The sequence below is a fragment of the Chironomus tepperi genome, unplaced genomic scaffold (genome assembly GCF_022539635.2).
Source record: "Chironomus tepperi strain 1889 unplaced genomic scaffold, CSIRO-AGI_Ctep_v1 contig_85, whole genome shotgun sequence".
NCBI lineage: Eukaryota > Metazoa > Arthropoda > Insecta > Diptera > Chironomidae > Chironomus > Chironomus tepperi.
Window position 1 is genome coordinate 3753591 of NW_027226207.1, and position 18887 is coordinate 3772477.

The window sequence follows — 18887 nt, forward strand, 5'->3', positions numbered from 1 at the left end:
AATGGATGGAATGCTTCGTATTTGGACATGTTCATTTATTAAATTCTTGAGAATTTTTCAAGGTTATGCAAAAAAGGAATAAAGTTGGAATAATATAGATAAGCAATGAGCTTGGTAGTGCCTTTTTGCTGTATAATTTTTTTTAAATGCAGAATGAACTTTATCGACTTTTCATAAACAATGAAGGTTGCTTCAAACATTCTTGAAATTGCTATTTTCTATGATATTAAAGTCATTGACGCAATATGTTTTTTTGAACATTATTCAACTGTAAACTAGTATTGTTGTGATAGTCTGGGATTTATGCTTAGAGGGATTTGTGTCCTCAATTCTATATTATTACAAGCTTGGTTGTAGGAAGACCGTCAATATGGAGACTAAAGTATATTAGATTGTGAACTAGAAATGACATAATTTTGTTTTAGTACAAAGTTTTGTGTGTACTTCTAAAAGTATACGTTTTTGAGTATACATAATGTAGTATACGGATTAAAGCATACATCCTGAAGTATACTTTTTCGATATATAGTTTAGAGTATGCAAACTTGAGTGTACATTTTAGAGAATACATTAAAATTCATGATTTTAGTGCTGCTAAGCTCTTCTACATCCATGTATAAGCCCCATATAGATAAATACTGAACACAGAACATTATGTAAAATGCAAATGCACAGACCAACTCTATTTAAATCAATGCGTCGAATAAAAGAAACGAAGGCCAAGCAATCTTAAAGCCATAAAAGTCGATAATGAATTATTGAGATAATTTTGGGGGTACATAAAGCTGTTGTAATTGGGTGATATTTTCGAGCTAATTTTATAGCATATGAGTATAAATTTATATCTAATCAAGATCATTAATAATGGTACTTTTTTATGGAAAGTCCACAGCAGGTTGTTGACTTTAATTGCGTTTTTATTTTGGGTGATTTAAAGGAATGTAGACAGGTGATAAGGTCGGTAAATTTGACACCATAAACGTTTGGAATTTCGTCAATTAAAATAATTCTAAATTCCTTATTCAGCATGTAAAGAATTTTCCATTGAAGTACAAACTGCTGACAAAGTTACGACTTGCTTCTGAAAAATGTACACCGAGGTACAAAAATAATATTGATTTAAAATTTTCTTTCCTCTCAGCTGACAAAATTTTAAGCTCAAAATAACATTACGCTCCAAAAATACATCAATTTGTAAACACATTGGATGAGAAAATTAGGAACGGTTTGCAAAAAAAAAATAAATGACAAGATTTAAACAAAAAATATCCGTTATTCAAATTATATGATCCATCAACAATGAAAGAATAATGAGTGACAATAAAAATACCCCAAAAAAAAAAAAAAAATCCACAAATTTGCCAAATAATCGGAAAATGCGAAATGGGAAAAAATTTAAGTGAGCGGAAACAAAAGAAATTTGTTTTATTAAAAGCGTGACATCACGCGAAAAAATAAGAACATAAAGACTACTTTGGTATATTATATAGTAAGTAACATAGACTATCAATTTTTATTCTCTGTTAAATTAAGTCAATTTTTAAAGATATGGTGTAATTTGTTTCTATTTTGTCTGTCTGTCCGATCAACTGTCATTCAGACCAATTGAATTTAAATATTATTTGACCGTTATTTTTTCAAATATTTTTGAACCGTTATTTTTCAAATATTGTTTGAACGCTAAATTCTATCAGAATCTAAACTAGAAAATGCGCTTGTTCCAATCTAAAAATGACCGAATCTATACTAGTTTTTGTTTTTCTTCCTCCATTCCTACAACTTCTTCCCATTCACTTTTTATCTTCTTTTTTCTGGCTTTTTTCCTTCTTCTTATACTCCGTACATAAACTCACTTATTTCATATCAAAACAGTTATTTGTTTTGGGCAAAGTTTGAATACTTTGGGACTTGTACAGTGAATTTTTATTAGTCGTTTTATAATTCATTATAGGCTTCACGTATATAATTCTTATTTTATAACTTTCAAGGTCTCACACGATTCTCGTGTACAAAAAAATTTTTTTTTTTTATGGACTGTGAAATAAAAATGGATAGACGAGAGAATTATTGATGATGCTACACAGAGACATCATTGATTAATAAATTGTTTTGTCATATCTCAAAACAGCTGTTTCTACTCTCTTTTTTGCTCTATTTCAATATTACATTTACTCGTATCCATGCATTTTCATTCCCAAATGATAGTTTTTTTCTGTCTATTTAGGGGTTTTTTTTCTAGATGATTGGACGAAGATATCCGAGACTTTTGTATACAATTGAAATTGCATTATATGTCGTGATGACGATAAATAAGTTCATTTTTAGCACGTTATTTAGGCTATACTAGTAATGTCTAGGAAAATTTTATTGTTTAAAGTCATTAGCTATTTTATTTAGTTTTGAGCTAGGGCATTAAAATTTTGAAACTTTTTATTATTTTAATAAGATTTTTAAATATATTTGAATTTTTAAAATCCAAAGTAACAATTTGAAATTGCCGAAAAAATACCAAATATTTTAACGAACAGTAATTATTTAAATTTTTTGGTCCAAAATTATTCAAATTTTAACGGTCAAGCATTATTTAAATTTTAACGGTCAAAAATTATTTGAATTTCTACGGAAAAAAATCATTTGAAACTCAAAAATCAAAAAGAAGAAATTATTTGAAAATTAACGGTTAAAAACTATTTGAAAAATAACGGTCAAATTTTATTTGAATTCAATCAGAATTCATTAAAATTTCAAAGAAAAATCTTTTATATATCTTGTCAGAACCCACAAATTCCCGGCATCAGAATCCCCTAACCATTATCTCTGTTATAGTCACTTTATGAGGATACACAGTTTTTTTGTATACAACAGCTACATCCAATTAATGATAAAAAACTTAAACAATGAATCCAAAGCAATTAAATCGTCATTAAAGTTTATAGAGTAGTTGGAAAACAAAAAAAAAAAAACTTAAAGTTGAATGTCTATGCTCAATATATATCCAATTATTATTGATAAAAAGCAGTACATACAGTCAATTGTAAATACAATGCAATACATGTGGATTTTAAATTTAGCTCATTCATTGCACATATATATATATAAAAATACATGTGCATTAAATTTTATATAAAATAAAAAACTGGCAACAGTGTGACAATTTTTATAATCGTGAAAATGAGCGTGCATGTATATATGTATATACATATATTTTTATAAACAATCATATTCCGGTCAACTTTAATTAAATATGAGCAAAGAGGGGTTTGTGGTCGGTCGATGGTCGGACTTGTTGTTTCTTCTAATTTATCTAGACTTTCGTAACAATAATAAGGCCCATCTATTTTTATGAACTCTACGTTTATTACAGCCTAATGTACTTTGTGTATAACCAACAACACTGATTATGAATTAATAAAATTGTAAGACTTTCTGTTCATCAACATAAAGTTGTTACTTTATTCCCTGTTCGAGTGACAAAAGAAGAATATTGAAAGGCTGTCTGTGCCTGAACTTGCTTTTTTTGTTGCTGTTAAATATGAATTTTAATGAATTTGTTGCTTTATTGTTGGTGTGAGAATATTTTCAGGTAGATACTGTTAGTTAATTTTTTATCACCGAGATTGTTGATAAGTAAACTGTGGGATTTACTGGGGAGATTGGCAATGACAATTCTTTTTATTAAGGTGTCTTTTTTTGTTTACTTTTTTCGGTGCATTTTTGGTGTGTTTAAATGATTTGGTTTGAGATTTTCGATTGTCTTTTGTTCTACTGGGTATAGAATCTTGGTATGGACACTTTATCTAGACTGTCTTGAGTTCGTGTTGCTGAAGAACGTCAAGATAACGTCACGAATTGATACATTCACTGTAATCTAGTGGAAATATCGTGCAATTTTAGCAATCAATTCCACAATTGCGTAGAGGTTACTTTATGGAGTTACAGCAGCTCCATTGTGGATCTTTTGGTATTTTTGTGGATTAGGACCTTATGTCATCCAGGTTACTAATATTAACAGCTATCTTAGCCACTTCTGTACCATCCCTATAGTTAGTAATGTGTTTTCCAGTACAAATTATGTATTTGAGCAATTAAAGATTAAATATTTAGTAGAAAATGAGGATTTTTCAACAAATTGTCAAGAATAGGAATTGAGCCCGCGAAATACCAATTGTCAGAAACATACTCCTAATACTAAGCTATGGGAGCTTGATTACAAGATTTGCCGAATGACAACATAAATGAATTAACTGTTCATGTCTCAAAATTGTGGATTTTCTATCCCTAAATCCATTTAGAGCCACACCTGCCTTAAAAACACTCTTAAGCATCAAAATTATTGTAGATTCTTCAGATAAATTAGCTCATTTACCAGACTAGACTCAAAAAACTAATCATATCAAAATCTACTACGTATTACCAACTTTACCACACTTATAATTCTCAACAATCTGCTAACATGACCTTAAGCACACATTGTAGCCAGCCACGGATATGCATCACTTAACCCCAGTTTAATGCAATATTAATTCAATATAACTTTTATGCTGCAGAAAAAATATAAAAAAATGTTTTGCTTCATAGCTGCTTGTTCTCATTTTTTTTATCTCCCTAAAGCATAAGTTATTAACATTATTTATTGAAAAATTTGTATATTACATTCATTCGTAGTACGGACGTCGCTTCGAGGAAATTTATCTCCAAACATAAATTTGTTGATTTTAAAAATAAAAATTTCATTTCTCATTATGAGTCGGAAGTATTTTTACTTAATTTAGATTACTTGACTCTTTAGACAGAAATTTAAATTTAATTTAAAGATTTTCATTCCGTTGGTATAACTTCATATCTACCTTGGGAAGTCATCATCATCAAAAATACAATTGAAATTCCCAAAATATGTTTTTTTTTTCTTACCCATTTTATGTTACATTTATGTAAATCATTTTGATATAGTTCTTGTTCATGCTAGGCACAGATCTAATTATCTATTGAATTCAATTTTTTATTTTGTCAAGGTCGAATGGGCCCGAAAAAAAGAGAAGTTTACAACATTTCCGCTTATTCTTCCCCTCATCATCATCTTCCTCTGGTATTAAAAGTCATACCCTTGAAGCTTGGTAAAAAAAAAATATTATTAAGTTATTTATGGAAGTCAAGTGGCGGTTTCGGACGCAGTATAAATTAAAGTCTACTTTTTAAGTACTTTTTTTTGTGTCAGCATTAAATTACTTGTGTGGAATAAATTCGATAGAACTTTTATACTTACATAAAGTTGTGACCTTTTTTCGTGCTTGATTACGGCTATTCTGTAGGTTCTTTTTTTACTCTCTTTCGTTCATAAATTGTCTTGTCGTTGCTTTAAGATTACTTTAATAAATTCTTATGAGACAGAAAAATTCTTTGTTTACTTTAATTTGTTTGGAATTTTTCTTATCATTTTACTGCATTTTTTTGATAAAATGTAGCAGTTACTCTACGCGTAGCTTGGATTTGAAGCATTACCTCGGCGATTTTGAGCTGCTGACTTATCAAATGGCTTAAAAACTTAAGTAGAAGCTTAAAAATTGATATTTTTTCAACTGAAACGCGTGGAGAATGTTTTTTGCTCACTTTAGGTACTTTTGAATTTCAAAAAACCGTTAAAATTTTGATTTTTAAAAAGCCGTTGAACTTTAAATTCCAGAAAACCACTAGAAACTCTAAAGTTTAGGAATTTAGATTCACAGAGTTTATCAAGATTAAGACGGGTATTAAATTTCACTCCGCAGGGAAGATCCTATAACTATTCACAACATTCACATCCCTCAGTTTAATCTATTGATAACAGCACAAGCCTTCAGTTTATACCAAAAATAATCAATAAGAGTATTAAAAGTTATGGCAACTTTCGATCTTAAATATCTATGATAACAAATCCTCAAATATAAACACATTAAATGTATGAATACGAAGAAGTAAAAATACATACTCGAGAAGCCATATAGACCTACACACAATTTTCTGTTTGATTTCAAAGCCGATGTTTACCCATTTTTAGCTTCCATATTATTATTAGAGACATATTTTGTTTGTATTGAAATTAAATCATCTCAAATATCTTAAATAATGCGAATTGTTAAGACTCAAAGGAGCTGAAATTTGTTATTAAGCTTCTATTTTTTTTTCTTTCATATATCGTGACATAAGTCTAATAAGGAGCTTAAATGAAAAATAAATTATTTTATCAGGGAATCCTAAATACGTCTTTTAATAAGCTTGAAACCCTAGTTGTATATGATTTGAAATTAGATTTTAATTTTAACGTATTTTTCAAATTTAAAATTTTAACGAATTTTAGAAATTCAAATTTTCAACGTATTTCTAAAATTCAAATTTTCAAATTTTTTCAAAGTTCAAATTTTTTGTCAATTTAAATCTAAAATGACCGTTAAGTCACTCAACCAATTATTAAAAATCATTCAACCTTTAAAAATTGTAATTCAATCTCGATATCCATCACACATGGAATGTCATCTTCACAACATCAATATATTCCACTTAGGACGAATCCAATACTCCAATACTAAATAGCTAATACATATTTTTCTGTGTCATAAAAGGAATAATTAAGAGACACTCGTGTAACATGAAAGAGTTTTTTGATTGAATAAGCAAACAAGTTGCTAGAGGAAATAAGCTGAGTATTCATCTTGAAGAAAAGAATTCAATTGATTTTGTAAAGAGCATGTAATGATTACTGTCAATTCATGTGACGTGTCATGGCAGAGTTGGGTGGGTTGTGATTGACAGGTTTGATAAGAATTGAATGAATCGGGTGTTTTTTGGGGGATGACTTGGCAGATTTTTTTGGGATTTCAATATCTTGGAAGGTGTATATAAAGGGCAAGATCTGGTATATTTTAGATTACATCTACCTTATTGATCGTTTAGTATACTGAGTAGTATGCATCTCCGATATATACACCCTATATCATACTATACCACAGAATACCTTAGTAATCACATAGTACTGCTAGTAAACAGCTGGAACATCTAGTATACACCTAATACAGATAGTATACACCTAATGGAGCTAGTATACATCTAGTTAACCTCTTGGAACATCCAGTACAACTCAATAGCATGAAAAATTGCAACCAAACAATATTGTAGCCTCAACTTAATTTATATTCTATAAACCCTGAATTCCAGGAATCATCGTATCATAATTGACTTTATTACTGCATTAATATTGATTCAAAAATCGAATTTAGTACAGCAACAGCTATAAATGACAATGTATGTGCCATCGGCTATCAGTTGACATTCTTGTCGATTTTTATCAACTCTGATACGCTCAATATATATCAAACATTATTCAAAACAGTGTCGGTTGTGCTTTCGACGCAAACAAATTTAAAGTGTGATGATGAATAAATAAAAATTACTTTATGTATGCATGTATCCACATATAATAATTTAATAGCAAAAAAATGTTGAACCGAGAAAAAAAAAATAAACTCAATTTTCAATTTTATTTTTAGTAACAGATGACCACTGAATGACTGTTGGCAGAAATATGTGCCGAATTGAATCTCATTCTCAAAGGTGTGAACTCAGGCACGATTTATTCTTCTTCATACTTCACATATTTTACTTTTTTTATTTTCAATCTTTACAGCACCCCGATTCATTATTTTGATGAGTTTCGTTATTATTTATTTATTCAGCTAGTCTCGTTATGAGTCTCATACATAATTTCTTATATATGGAAGAATTTTTTTTTACAATCCCGGAGCAGCAGTAAATAAAATAATTTTCTATTTATGAAATCTGCGATGATAAAAAATTGAGAGAAGAGATTGAGTACACAAGAATGGAAAAAAATATATTGATTGACATTTACGTCCAACGAGATTTTTGAGTATTTAAGCTTTTTGGGTAAGCAGTTTGTCATGGAGATGAATTTTTAAATATTTTTGCGTCAGTATAGTGATTGTTGGTATTTTTGCTTCACAATTTGCATCTTTTTGATTCATAAATTTAGGTTTTTGCTTCAAAAATTAAAAATTGTTCAGAATTTTACATTTTAAGATTTTCTGCTTCAATATGTAAAACTTCTTGCTTCAAATGATGCAGAAAAGTGTCAAATTTTTTTGAAAAACGTATAAAAGTTGATGAATTTGATTAAAATTAAAGCTACAATTGAGTAAAAATTGCACAATTATTGAATAGAAATGCACTATTAGAGTTTGAATCAAGTCAAACAACTGTTAAAAGATTCAATTTGACACATTTCAAACGTAAACTAACATTTAAAGCAAAAAATTTCGAAGAAATTGATGCAAAAATATTTAAAGTGTCAACAAATAATTTTAATGATTCAAAATCTATTACAAATGTACTTTTTCATAGAAAAAATCAAGTACGAGAGCTGAATTAAGTCGAAGTTCTATGTAAAACATGCACCAAGTGATAATGACTCTGCTTAATTGCCATTATTTTGCAATTTTTAGTCGATTATTGACAGAATGATGAAAACCAGATCTCAAAGTCTACTCAGATTTTTAATGAAAGAGTGAACTCGACTCCATACAAAGTTATATTCGACTTCGAGCTCTGATTAGAGTTAACGAAACCTCTGATCCTAATATTTACATTATTTACATTACTTAATTCCAAATAGTAAAAAATTTGAATTTTCATAGCCTTAAATTTACAAGTTGAAATAGCCTGTGAAATAGGTATATTATTTAAATAAGAAATTTACAATCCATTAACGATCGTCATGCGCCTCAACTCACGATTCTCAGATAAATTTCTTATAAAAAATTTTTTTATTAACTTAATTCCATCAATGTCGTACAATAGAATTCATATATGCAGAGTGAGTGAGAAGCAGCATGAAAGAGGTACAACATGAATGTTTATTTGCTTGGTACATTGGTTTGGAAATTCAAAAAGTGCAAACCGGCTTTGATGGTTTTGCTGTCGTTAAACTTAGCCTTAAAATAGTTTTTTTTCTCATTCTCTCTTCTCTTTAGGTTATTTTATGTGTATAGTAAATAAGTAGAAATAAACATGAAAAGAAAGAACTGAAAAAAAAACACAGGCAATTCAATGCCTGAATTCAAATGTAGCAAAAAATGTATTATGAACTGTAGACGAGGCAAGAATAACAGTTGAATAACTTTTTTTTGTCTCTCTCTCCTTATTTCTTATGCAATATGATATTATAGAACTAACTTTTTATTGCGACAAAGGCATGTTGCTGAAGAAGTTAAGTTTATAGATTTTGACGGCAAGATTGAAATTAGATGAAATAGTTTTTTTACTTTTTAACTTTTAATTCTGCTCAGAGCTTATTAAAAAAGTTTGTTTTTTTCTTTTCAACAGACATGTAAGTTGCTTATTTACTTTATGTTTATGAACAAAAACAACAAGATGCAATTAAATGTAATAAATAATTTTTTTTTTCAATAACGCTGTTTAAGGCAGTACAAAGATTAAACTTCGCGTATCTCTATCCCGAGCGATACAAACGAGGAAGTCTCCACCATTGAGACAGGCAAAAACCGTACAAATTCTTGATAGTTGGTAAGAAAAACCTTACAAATTATTAGGAATTTGTACGGTTTTTGCCTGTCTCAAGTGTCTGTTTTGCAGCTCTACTCAACTTCTTTTATCAGTACCAAATCAAAGCCGTCTTCTTTTGACAGCCATAATGGACACCAAACACAGAATTCTTCATTTGTGTCACTCGGATATCCAGCACGAACTTATTTTCTTTTTATGTTCTTAAAAGTCAAAAAGTTTTGACAAATTTGCTGATATTATAGCTTAATACATTCACTGATTGAAATATAATTTATTGATTCATAAAGCTTGAGTTGAGAATTTAATGGATGTAAATTAATCACAACAAACTCATTTCGAACCGAAGCGTTTTTCTTCATACAATTGAGGTCAGAAAGATCAGAATCAAGTCAATTCGTGTTTTTTTCGCTTCAATAATAAAGTGACGCAAAAAGTTAACTTTATGTAAGATTTGATTTGAAAATTGAGATGCAGGAATTTGTTTTGAAGATGTAAAAGAAATTGGGAAGATGCGAAAAATTCAGAAGGATGCAGAAAATCCAAAAGACGCGAAAATTCAATTCAAATTAGACATACGAACTAGAAAGAAAATTTGAAAGACGCAAAAGGTTCTAAAGATGCAAAAGTCCAAAAGACGCAAAAATTCATTTTTAATTTGACATAGAAACTGGAAAAACACAAAATTAAAAGATGCGAAATTTCATTTTCAAAGAAACAAACAAATTTTAAAGATGCAGAGAATTCAAGAATCAAATTTCAATTTCTAAATTGTTTTAAATTGAAAAAAATCGTTAAAATTTCAACAGTCATTTCTTTTAAAGTCATTAAACTCGTCAAAAATTAATCTCTTAACTAATAAAACTAATAATTTTTAAATTAAAATCATAAAACTACCAATTTCAAAAGGACTGTTAAAATAAATCATTTAACAACAACTTAATTCATCAAATGTCCATTAATCTCAATTGAAAAGTAGAGAGAAGTACATTCACAGCACTTGTAACGGTGTAGCCATAACCAAAAAACCACACACAATAACAGAAACGGATATTAAGTCTTACACTGAACCTAAAATAATGTCAAAACTTTGACCTCGAACAAAAAAAAGCTTCTAGCTTAAAAATGTGACAACATATAATTATGTTCCATTTACGTTTTTCAGGACAAGGGATATAGATTTATAGTGCCAGCATTTTCACAGCATATACCTTAAATGTACATATACATTAGAGAAACAGTAAATATTCTGATCACAATAATCGTCTATTTCAATTGAAAATGAACATTGTATATGTGTTACAGTATGAAGAAATTTTCAGCTGTTCCACAAAAAACAGAGAGAAGTTTCATAAATTTCAAATACGATGTGCAAATATCAAAAAAATATATATTTGAAAATAAGGTGTAAGAAGACTGAATAATTTAAGAGGAAGCTTACGTGAAAAATCAGAGCTATCAACCTACGCATCAATGGAGATGAGAAAGAAAACAACATGTTTTGGTGCTGCAAACAGATATATGTGCTAAAAAGCTTGCCTTAATGAGGAAAAACTTGTCAGTCAATCAGACTATTAGAATCATTTAATAAATAACGGTTAAAAATATTTTAAATAATTTTAAATCAAAACGAATCGTTACAAAGAAATTTCTTAAATGCATTAAATTGCTCCGAGCATCAACATCATCATTATCGTTAAAATAACTACATAAAAATTCTCATAAAGCATTTTTTAAGCGTGATTTGTTCAAATCTAGGTAGGTTGAGGATTTAAAGCAGTTTGTCTGTATTTTTCAAATATTTTTTGACCGTTATTTTTTAAATATTTTTTGATTGTTATTTTCAAATATTTTTTGACTGTTAAATTTCAAATAAATTTTGACCGGTAATTTTGAATATCTTTTGACCGTTGATTTTCAAATATTTTTCGACCGTTATTTTTCAAATATCTTTTGACAGTTCAATTCAAATTGAATTCTAACCTTTAATTATGCGCATCCATCCATCACTCTAATCCACATTCAAAACTACCTCTCTTTCCCGAGATTTCACCTAAAAACAATTTCTTATGTTATTTCAAGTTTATCAGAGTAGCATCACTTCACATAAAAAGATCTTTTTTTTGCTTTAGCTCTCTTGTTCATATAAATTTCAATACATTATGAAGAAGATAAAAGCATTCGAAGGTGCAGTCAGGAAAAAGAAGAAATATGAAAAGAGAAGCAGAAAAGTAGAAAAAAAAAAGTTGAAACTTTTAGCGTTGCACACATTAAATTTTTTTTGTTTTTGTGTTTTGTGCAAATAAGAAGGAAAAAGAGAAACAAAATATTTCAAACAGCGATAATGAACTTTTGTACGACGAGCTGAAAATAAAAGCTTCCACCTTTATATGTACTTTACTCTCGTGCTTCAATTTTAAGCGTAGGAAATAACATTGTTTATATTTTAAAGAACACAAAAAACAACAATAAAGAATCAAATCGCGAAAATCACTTGACGAGTGCGATTGGAGAAACAGAGAGAGAAATAGATATAAATATAGAACGTGTAGAGTTTGTAAGTTAATTACTCAAGCGCACGATGATTATTTTACATTTTTTTTGTATCGTGTGTGACGAAAAGTGTGTGAGTTAAGTAATTTTAATCTCATTTTAATTTAAATATTACTCAATTACAACTTTTTTTTGTTAATTTTTTTTTCTGTCATTTTCTATTTTTCTCTAGTTTCGCTGTGAAAAATCTTCTTGTTGCCTACTATTGACTTGACTATATAGATGTAGGTATATGAGTGTATATGACTATTATGTATTTCTTTTGTTTCACTAGGTAAAAAAAATAAAATTCACAATAACAAATTGAAGCTTGATATTTCATGAGTAAATGAGGCTTTATGTACTCACTTTGGTCTGTTGGATGTTGGAAGTGCTTTGAAAAAATTTCTTTAGGCAGTCTTTTTTTTCTTCATTAAAAATACTTGACAGGAGTTCTAAAAAATTATTTTTACTGCTTTGTGATTGTTTCGAAAAATTTCAACGCCTACTATTTGAATTTGAGTTATTTTTGTCAAAACATCTTGTTTCTGGTTTATTATTGTTGAAAGTTGATCTTTTGACTGTAAAATAATTGAAAATTGTTAAATGTAGAATAATAAATTAAATTAACTATTATTTCTTGCCCAATAATAGTCTGTCTTTGTTGATGATTTGCTTAAAAATATTGATTTTAGGATTTTTTTGTCGCAATTTATTGACTCAACTACGAATTTGCCGCAAAGGGGAAAAACATCTTGAATTTGCTTCAATTTGAATTCAAAATTCTAAATTGTCGTTACAAAACTGTCTTTTCTGACTGTCGAAAGGAATCATATTATCATTTTGCAGCAGCTTACGTTAGGAATTAACATTTATTCCTTGAAAATTCATTAATATCATTCTTTTTATCGAATTAAATGATGAAATCACGATTATTAATTCAAATATTTCAAAATCTAGATCATCTTAGTAAACAAGTCAAAAAAAAATGTGCAAACAAGTTGTTCCGATCAAATCGAACTAATAATACGTGTATTAATAAAGACACTTGAGATTATAGATAAAGAAACAAAATATAGGCAAGTATGCGACTCGATTCTGGTGACATTGAAAATACATTTCCATAGAAAATGTTCCAAATATTATGAAATTGCATCTGCTTATCAGCTGATTGATACCAATCATAATTTTTTTGGCGATAGCTGTTCAGATATGACAATTACGTATTAAATTATTTGACAAGAAAAATGCTTGGTAATTTCGTAGATAACTTGATACTTTATTTATTAATTAATCAGAAATGCTTTTTAATTTCAAAGAATTTATGAATAGCAGCATCAAACGATGACCGTCACAGAATTCCATCTATTCAGAACATTTTTTCAATAGCACGAATATGCATTCAGAATAAATTTTCTATACAAACGTAGGGTATTGCCACTAGTTACTTTTATGACAGCTGATTTGTACAGATGTGTAAGTGTGAAATGCAGGAAATGTACCCAGAGATCTGTTATCAAAAAGTAAACAGTGTTTGTGTTAATTAGCATCCCAAAAATAAGAGAGATTGAGGTGCTCTGTTTTGTAGATTCTTATAAGATTACTGTGCTTCTTTTCAAGTTTCACATAAAATCCATTTACTTATGACGTAGAAGATTTTTTCATAAAATATGGGGGTCTTGTGCTCTTGTGTTGTAGTTGTAAAAGGAAGAGCAGTTGTTCATAGAACAAGGGATAGCTTATTGAAATTGATTAAATGGGCTTGGGTTGTGTTTGTAAATGATGTTGAATTTTTTGAGAGAACATGGAATTAAAAGTTATGACTAACACTATATAAGCACTAAAAACTGTAAACATTTTGTAGCAATGCAGACATATTACATCATTTATGAAAGATTTAAGGGGTATAGCATGTAATTTTGTTACAAGAAAATCTCTTCAAATTAAACAAAATTATTCATTAAGATAGTTTGGGCTGTTCCAGCTTCGGACGAACTCTAAATACGGCAGTAGGCTCTCGTGCACCTTTGTAAAGGAAGTAAGAAGTAAAGTATTTTGGGGCTGACAAGTTTTCTGAATGATTGAACAAAAATACGTTATAACTAGTTGATGACAAGTTAATGTCCAGTTGATGACTACTTCGAACGTATTTTTGTCCACTCGGGATTAGTGACATCCAGTTCAAGTTAGAGTTGTAGATTCAAATTCATAAATCTCTTTATGGAAAAGGTCAATAGTGAGTTGAGGTGGCTCTGTGGTGGAATGGTTTAGTTATTGGGTATTTAATCATTGCACACTGATGCAGCGGTCATAGGTTCGATTCTCGTAAACATAAATTTCTTATTATCACTTCTTCAAATCATTTCATGCAATTTCATCATCAATGCGATTGCTTTATCTAGCTTATAAAGACTACTGACAGTAATATCCATGGAACCCAAATATTCCAATATGTATTACAATTAACGTTTCAATGGAATATCAATGTAATACATTTGGATACATGGGAAGAGTTGTGGTTAAGCTATAGTCTCTGAGTTTGATGTCAATTTTAAAGAAATCAAGAGTTACAAGTATGATAGATATCGATAGATATGTTTACAATATTTACCAAAATAGTTTAAGTATTTGAATTTGAATGTGTGGATGAATAGTTACAATCGAAACGTAGTTTGAACTCTAAACATTCCCATAGTACTCATAAAATTGCATCACATTCAGAATGAATCATATCCCACTTACTTACATCGCTGTCATCGTCACTCGTTAAACTATCAATAGCCAAGAAGCGCATGTAACGCGTAGCTAACAAAAATACGTTAGAATTAGTCATTAACTTGACTTTAATTAGTTATAACGTATTATTGTCCATTCGACAATGCCTCCCTAAAAAAAATCATATCCAACATCGCATAGTATCAGTATCTACCCCATGACAACACAAAAAAGTCATCCAACCCTCAAAAGAAATGCGTCCCATCCCCAAAAAATGCGAACTTTTTCTAATTGAACTCATTTCTTTATTTTCATACAAAAAGGCCATGACTATACGGTAAATAAATAGAATAATATATTATTTTCTTTTTATGTCTTTTCTATGCTGCTCAAAAGAAAAACAACATAAATAAATTAATTAATGATTTTTTTTTGTCAAGTAAAGATTATTCCGTCCATAAAATAATTTTATTAAATTAAATTGTGTGTTCCAGAGTAACATGGAACTGAAAAAAAAAAATAAGAAGTAAGTTATTGGTCATGCATGCGGTTGATTTGTTTTTCAGCTTCTATCACATCACCCGAGTATGTATTAAATGCACCTCTTTTATACTATTATTTTTTTTTTTCATGTATAAACGTTTACGACTAAATGCGCATATCTTGATTATTCATTAATGCTCAATCATGACATGAAAAATTGGTAAATTGAGGATTTAAAGAAATTTAGAAAAAATTAAATAAAAATTTTGCCAAAGTGGAAATTTTTTCTATACGATATTAAAAGTTGATACATAAAGTTGTATATAATAATAACAAATAAAAAGTATATAAATAAGGCTTATGCAAAGCCTCGATATAATGAATTGGAAATTGGGAGAAATGAAGAAAATTGTTTAATTTTGTTAAATTCTTATATATTTCACATTTTGAGGTTATAATATAATTCAAAAAATACCCTTAATTACAGCATATCCATTTGAATCCATCAAAAAAGTCATAAAAATCCCAAAAAATTCAAAATTTTCACACAAAATTTAAGCAAAATTTTCTTATCGACATTCGAATTCAGCACTCATGCACAGCAATATTATGAAATAGCCCTAACACATAAGAAACTTTACAACAACAAAGAAGCCTCCGACAGTGCTGAATACAAATAAGTTCGTTATAAAGAAGCTCTATTGTCATCATGTATTCACATTATACACTTTATCAAGTCTTTCAAGTCAGTTCGTTCAGAAGCATTTTAACTTTCGTAGCGTTCAGATCGCAAAAAAACTCATTCGTAATCGAGAATTGAAAAAATATATTTTTTTTTTCGTCCCCTCAACACACATTATTCATCGTAAAGAGAAGTTTGTTGAGCTATAAAAATAAATAAAAAAAAAAATAAAAAAATTTCAAATTTATTTGAAATTCTTTGAAAAAGTTTGCAAAAGTTGCAGTGACATAAATTAATAAAAAAATTATTAAGGTGGAAGGCGAAAATTTTTGGAAATAAATTTTCCAAAAAAAAAAAAAATAAAGTTGTAAAAAAAATAAAATCCATTTCCTCATTGAGGACTAAAATGAATCAAAGTTTGAAAGTTGATGAAAAAATAATTGAAATAATTTTGAGAAATAATTTGAGAACGGACAATTATTGGCGAAAGTCATTTACTAAATAGTGTGTTAAGACTTCCATAAGTTAGTGCTTAATTGAAACATATAAAAAAAAAAAATAAAAGTATATATAATAAGAGAAAGAGAGAAAGAGCGATAAATAGAAAAAGAGAGAAAAATTTTGTTTTTTGAGAGAGTAAAAAAGAGAGAATCATGGAGGAAGAAAATAATATAAGTGAAAATCCATCGGCAAAAAAGAATATTAATGAAATAAAGAGTAGTGAGGAAGAAAGATATAATGAAAACATCGTAACATCTTCTTCGTTGTCAGTTAACGAAAAGTCGGAAGAGAAAAATGAAAATCAAATTAATGCAAATGTGAGTCCAAAATGTATGAATGCTAATCAATGTAAGAAAGCTAATCAGCAACAACAACAACAGCAGCAGCAGCAGCAGCAACAACATAAGAAGAACAACAACAGACGTCGTAAGCGCTCATATCGAACACGTAAAAACTCTGGAAACTTTAAATATAATCCAAAAGGCAAACGACGTGAAGTGCTAACACATCGTGATCAAGCTCTACGTCATCAACTCTTTTTCACTGACAGTCAACGACTTGTTCCATATAATACAAATGAATTTCTCATGGAGGATCATTATCCAAAAATATCACCAAATTTTAATTATCATCCATATAATCATGATTCATTCTCATCAAGCGATTGCGGTATGTCTGGATCATTAGATGAAGATGAATTTTTAACCAAAGAATTTCGTATGGATTATGAGAATTTGAGATCAGAGAGATTACATGAGATGTCAAAAGATCAATTAATACAAGAATATCTTAAATTGGAGAATCAAACGGAAATGAGCATGAAGTCCAAAGAGAATGAAATATCAGCATTGAATAATAAAATAAAAGGTAATATTAACGCATTAGTGAGGCGTATGGGATCTAATTTGTACATGAAATTTACTTTTCCATTATTTCTTACATCCATTACAGATTTAACACGACGTTTAGCCAAGAAAAATGGAAATGATGGAAGGGCGGAGAGTGAAGATTCAGAATCTGATTCCTCATCATCATCATCATCATCATCGTCGTGCAGTAGTTCTGAATCTGATTGTGAAATGGAACACAATCCAAATGATGAATATACAGCATCTGTGATAACTGAACCGCAAACCGTTTCATGCTAAATAATCACAGGTTTTCTTTACTGATAATTTATTTAACTTTACTTCTTATTTTTTACTTTTTTTTTGGATTATTATTATTATCATTTTATATCTCTTGTTCTGAATGCGAGTCATTTTACATTACTTTAATTTTACTTCTTTTTATACGGAAACAAAACACTTATTAATATAATCTGTAATGTACTTCCTTCCTTTTAACGTGAGGAACAACAAAAATTGTTATTTTTTCATCAATGAATATTCATGACAGTAAATCTACAGAAATAATAACAATCATCATAATAAATTTATTGCTGGATTTATTCTTGTCTTTTTTCTCCTCTCTATTCCTGCAAAAGGTCCACTTTCTTTCTTTTTATTCCATTTTCTCTGCTTTTTTTCAACTTAATGCGTTAATAAAAATTTTTTTTTTGTTTTCGCTACGCTGGTCAGACTAGAAATTTTCTTCGTTAAGCTTGTGCTTGTATTACTTTTTAAAATTGAGAAATTTTTAGATTATTGATGAAATTGTAAGAAATTATTTAAAAATATATGTAAAAAGTTTAATTTTGCAAATTATTTTAAAAAATATTGTAAATTTATTTTTCCTTTAAAAATTTCAAATTATTTTGAAATTTGCTTGTAAAATTGAATATTTCAATTAAAATTGAATCAAAATTTGACACTTGAAATAAAAAAAATGTTATTTAAATTGAAAACAAATTGTAAAGTTTTGCATCTATTGATGCGGGTTTTGAAAATTTTTCTGCTTTTTTATTGCATTTGCTTTATTTGAAAGTTTAAATGCAATTTATTCCTAATGATGCATAAACTTATCTTAAAAGTTTACATCAAGTTTAAATCGATTGCTTCTTTTGATGCAAAAAATTGTTATCTGGCTTTTTGCGTCTTTTGATCCTAACGCTTATATCATAAGACCTTTTGCATCTTTATGAAGAAATTTCAGTTTGAATTGTTGAGTTTAATTGACTGTTGGACAAATTTTTGAATTTCTGCATCTTTTATCTTTCAATTTCTATTAATTTTCGCATTATTTGATATATTATTTGACATTGAGAAATATTTGATTGTAACAAGACATTTTAAATCAACATTGATCAGATTACACCATCAAATGAAATGTATAAATTCAAATTTAATTTGAAAATACTTCGCATCTTTTTATTCAATTTTAAACTCTGTTTTACATAAGTTAATTTTCTTAAGATGCCAAACTTCGAAAAATTTATTTTTTCAATGATGCGAAATTTTGAGAA

At 28.6% G+C, this 18887-nt stretch overlaps 1 protein-coding gene across 7 annotated transcripts; it reads left to right on the plus strand.

Moving 5' to 3' along the window:
• The first annotated feature begins 2601 nt into the window (after positions 1-2601).
• On the plus strand, positions 2602-18085 carry Hexim (Hexamethylene bisacetamide inducible). Of its 7 annotated transcripts, none has more exons than XM_070635042.1 (3): positions 2602-12347; positions 12398-17350; positions 17435-18085. In XM_070635042.1, exons 2-3 carry the CDS (start codon positions 16636-16638, stop codon positions 17629-17631), a joined length of 912 nt encoding a protein of 303 aa, XP_070491143.1. In that variant the 5' UTR covers positions 2602-12347; positions 12398-16635; the 3' UTR covers positions 17632-18085. The 7 variants fall into 7 exon arrangements, with proteins under 7 accessions (XP_070491143.1, XP_070491142.1, XP_070491138.1 ...); XM_070635041.1 differs by having other exon boundaries at positions 2602-12127; positions 12296-17350; XM_070635037.1 differs by having other exon boundaries at positions 2602-9573; positions 9643-17350.
• Positions 18086-18887: the final 802 nt, after the last annotated feature.

What these genes read in the sequence shown, in the direction of transcription:
- Hexim (XM_070635036.1), top strand. Translation starts at nt 16,636, where the DNA reads ATGGAGGAAGAAAATAATATAAGTGAAAATCCATCGGCAAAAAAGAAT. An exon ending in ATTGAATAATAAAATAAAAG is followed by an intron (nt 17,351 to 17,434) that starts GTAATATTAACG and finishes CATCCATTACAG; the next exon opens with ATTTAACACGACGTTTAGCC.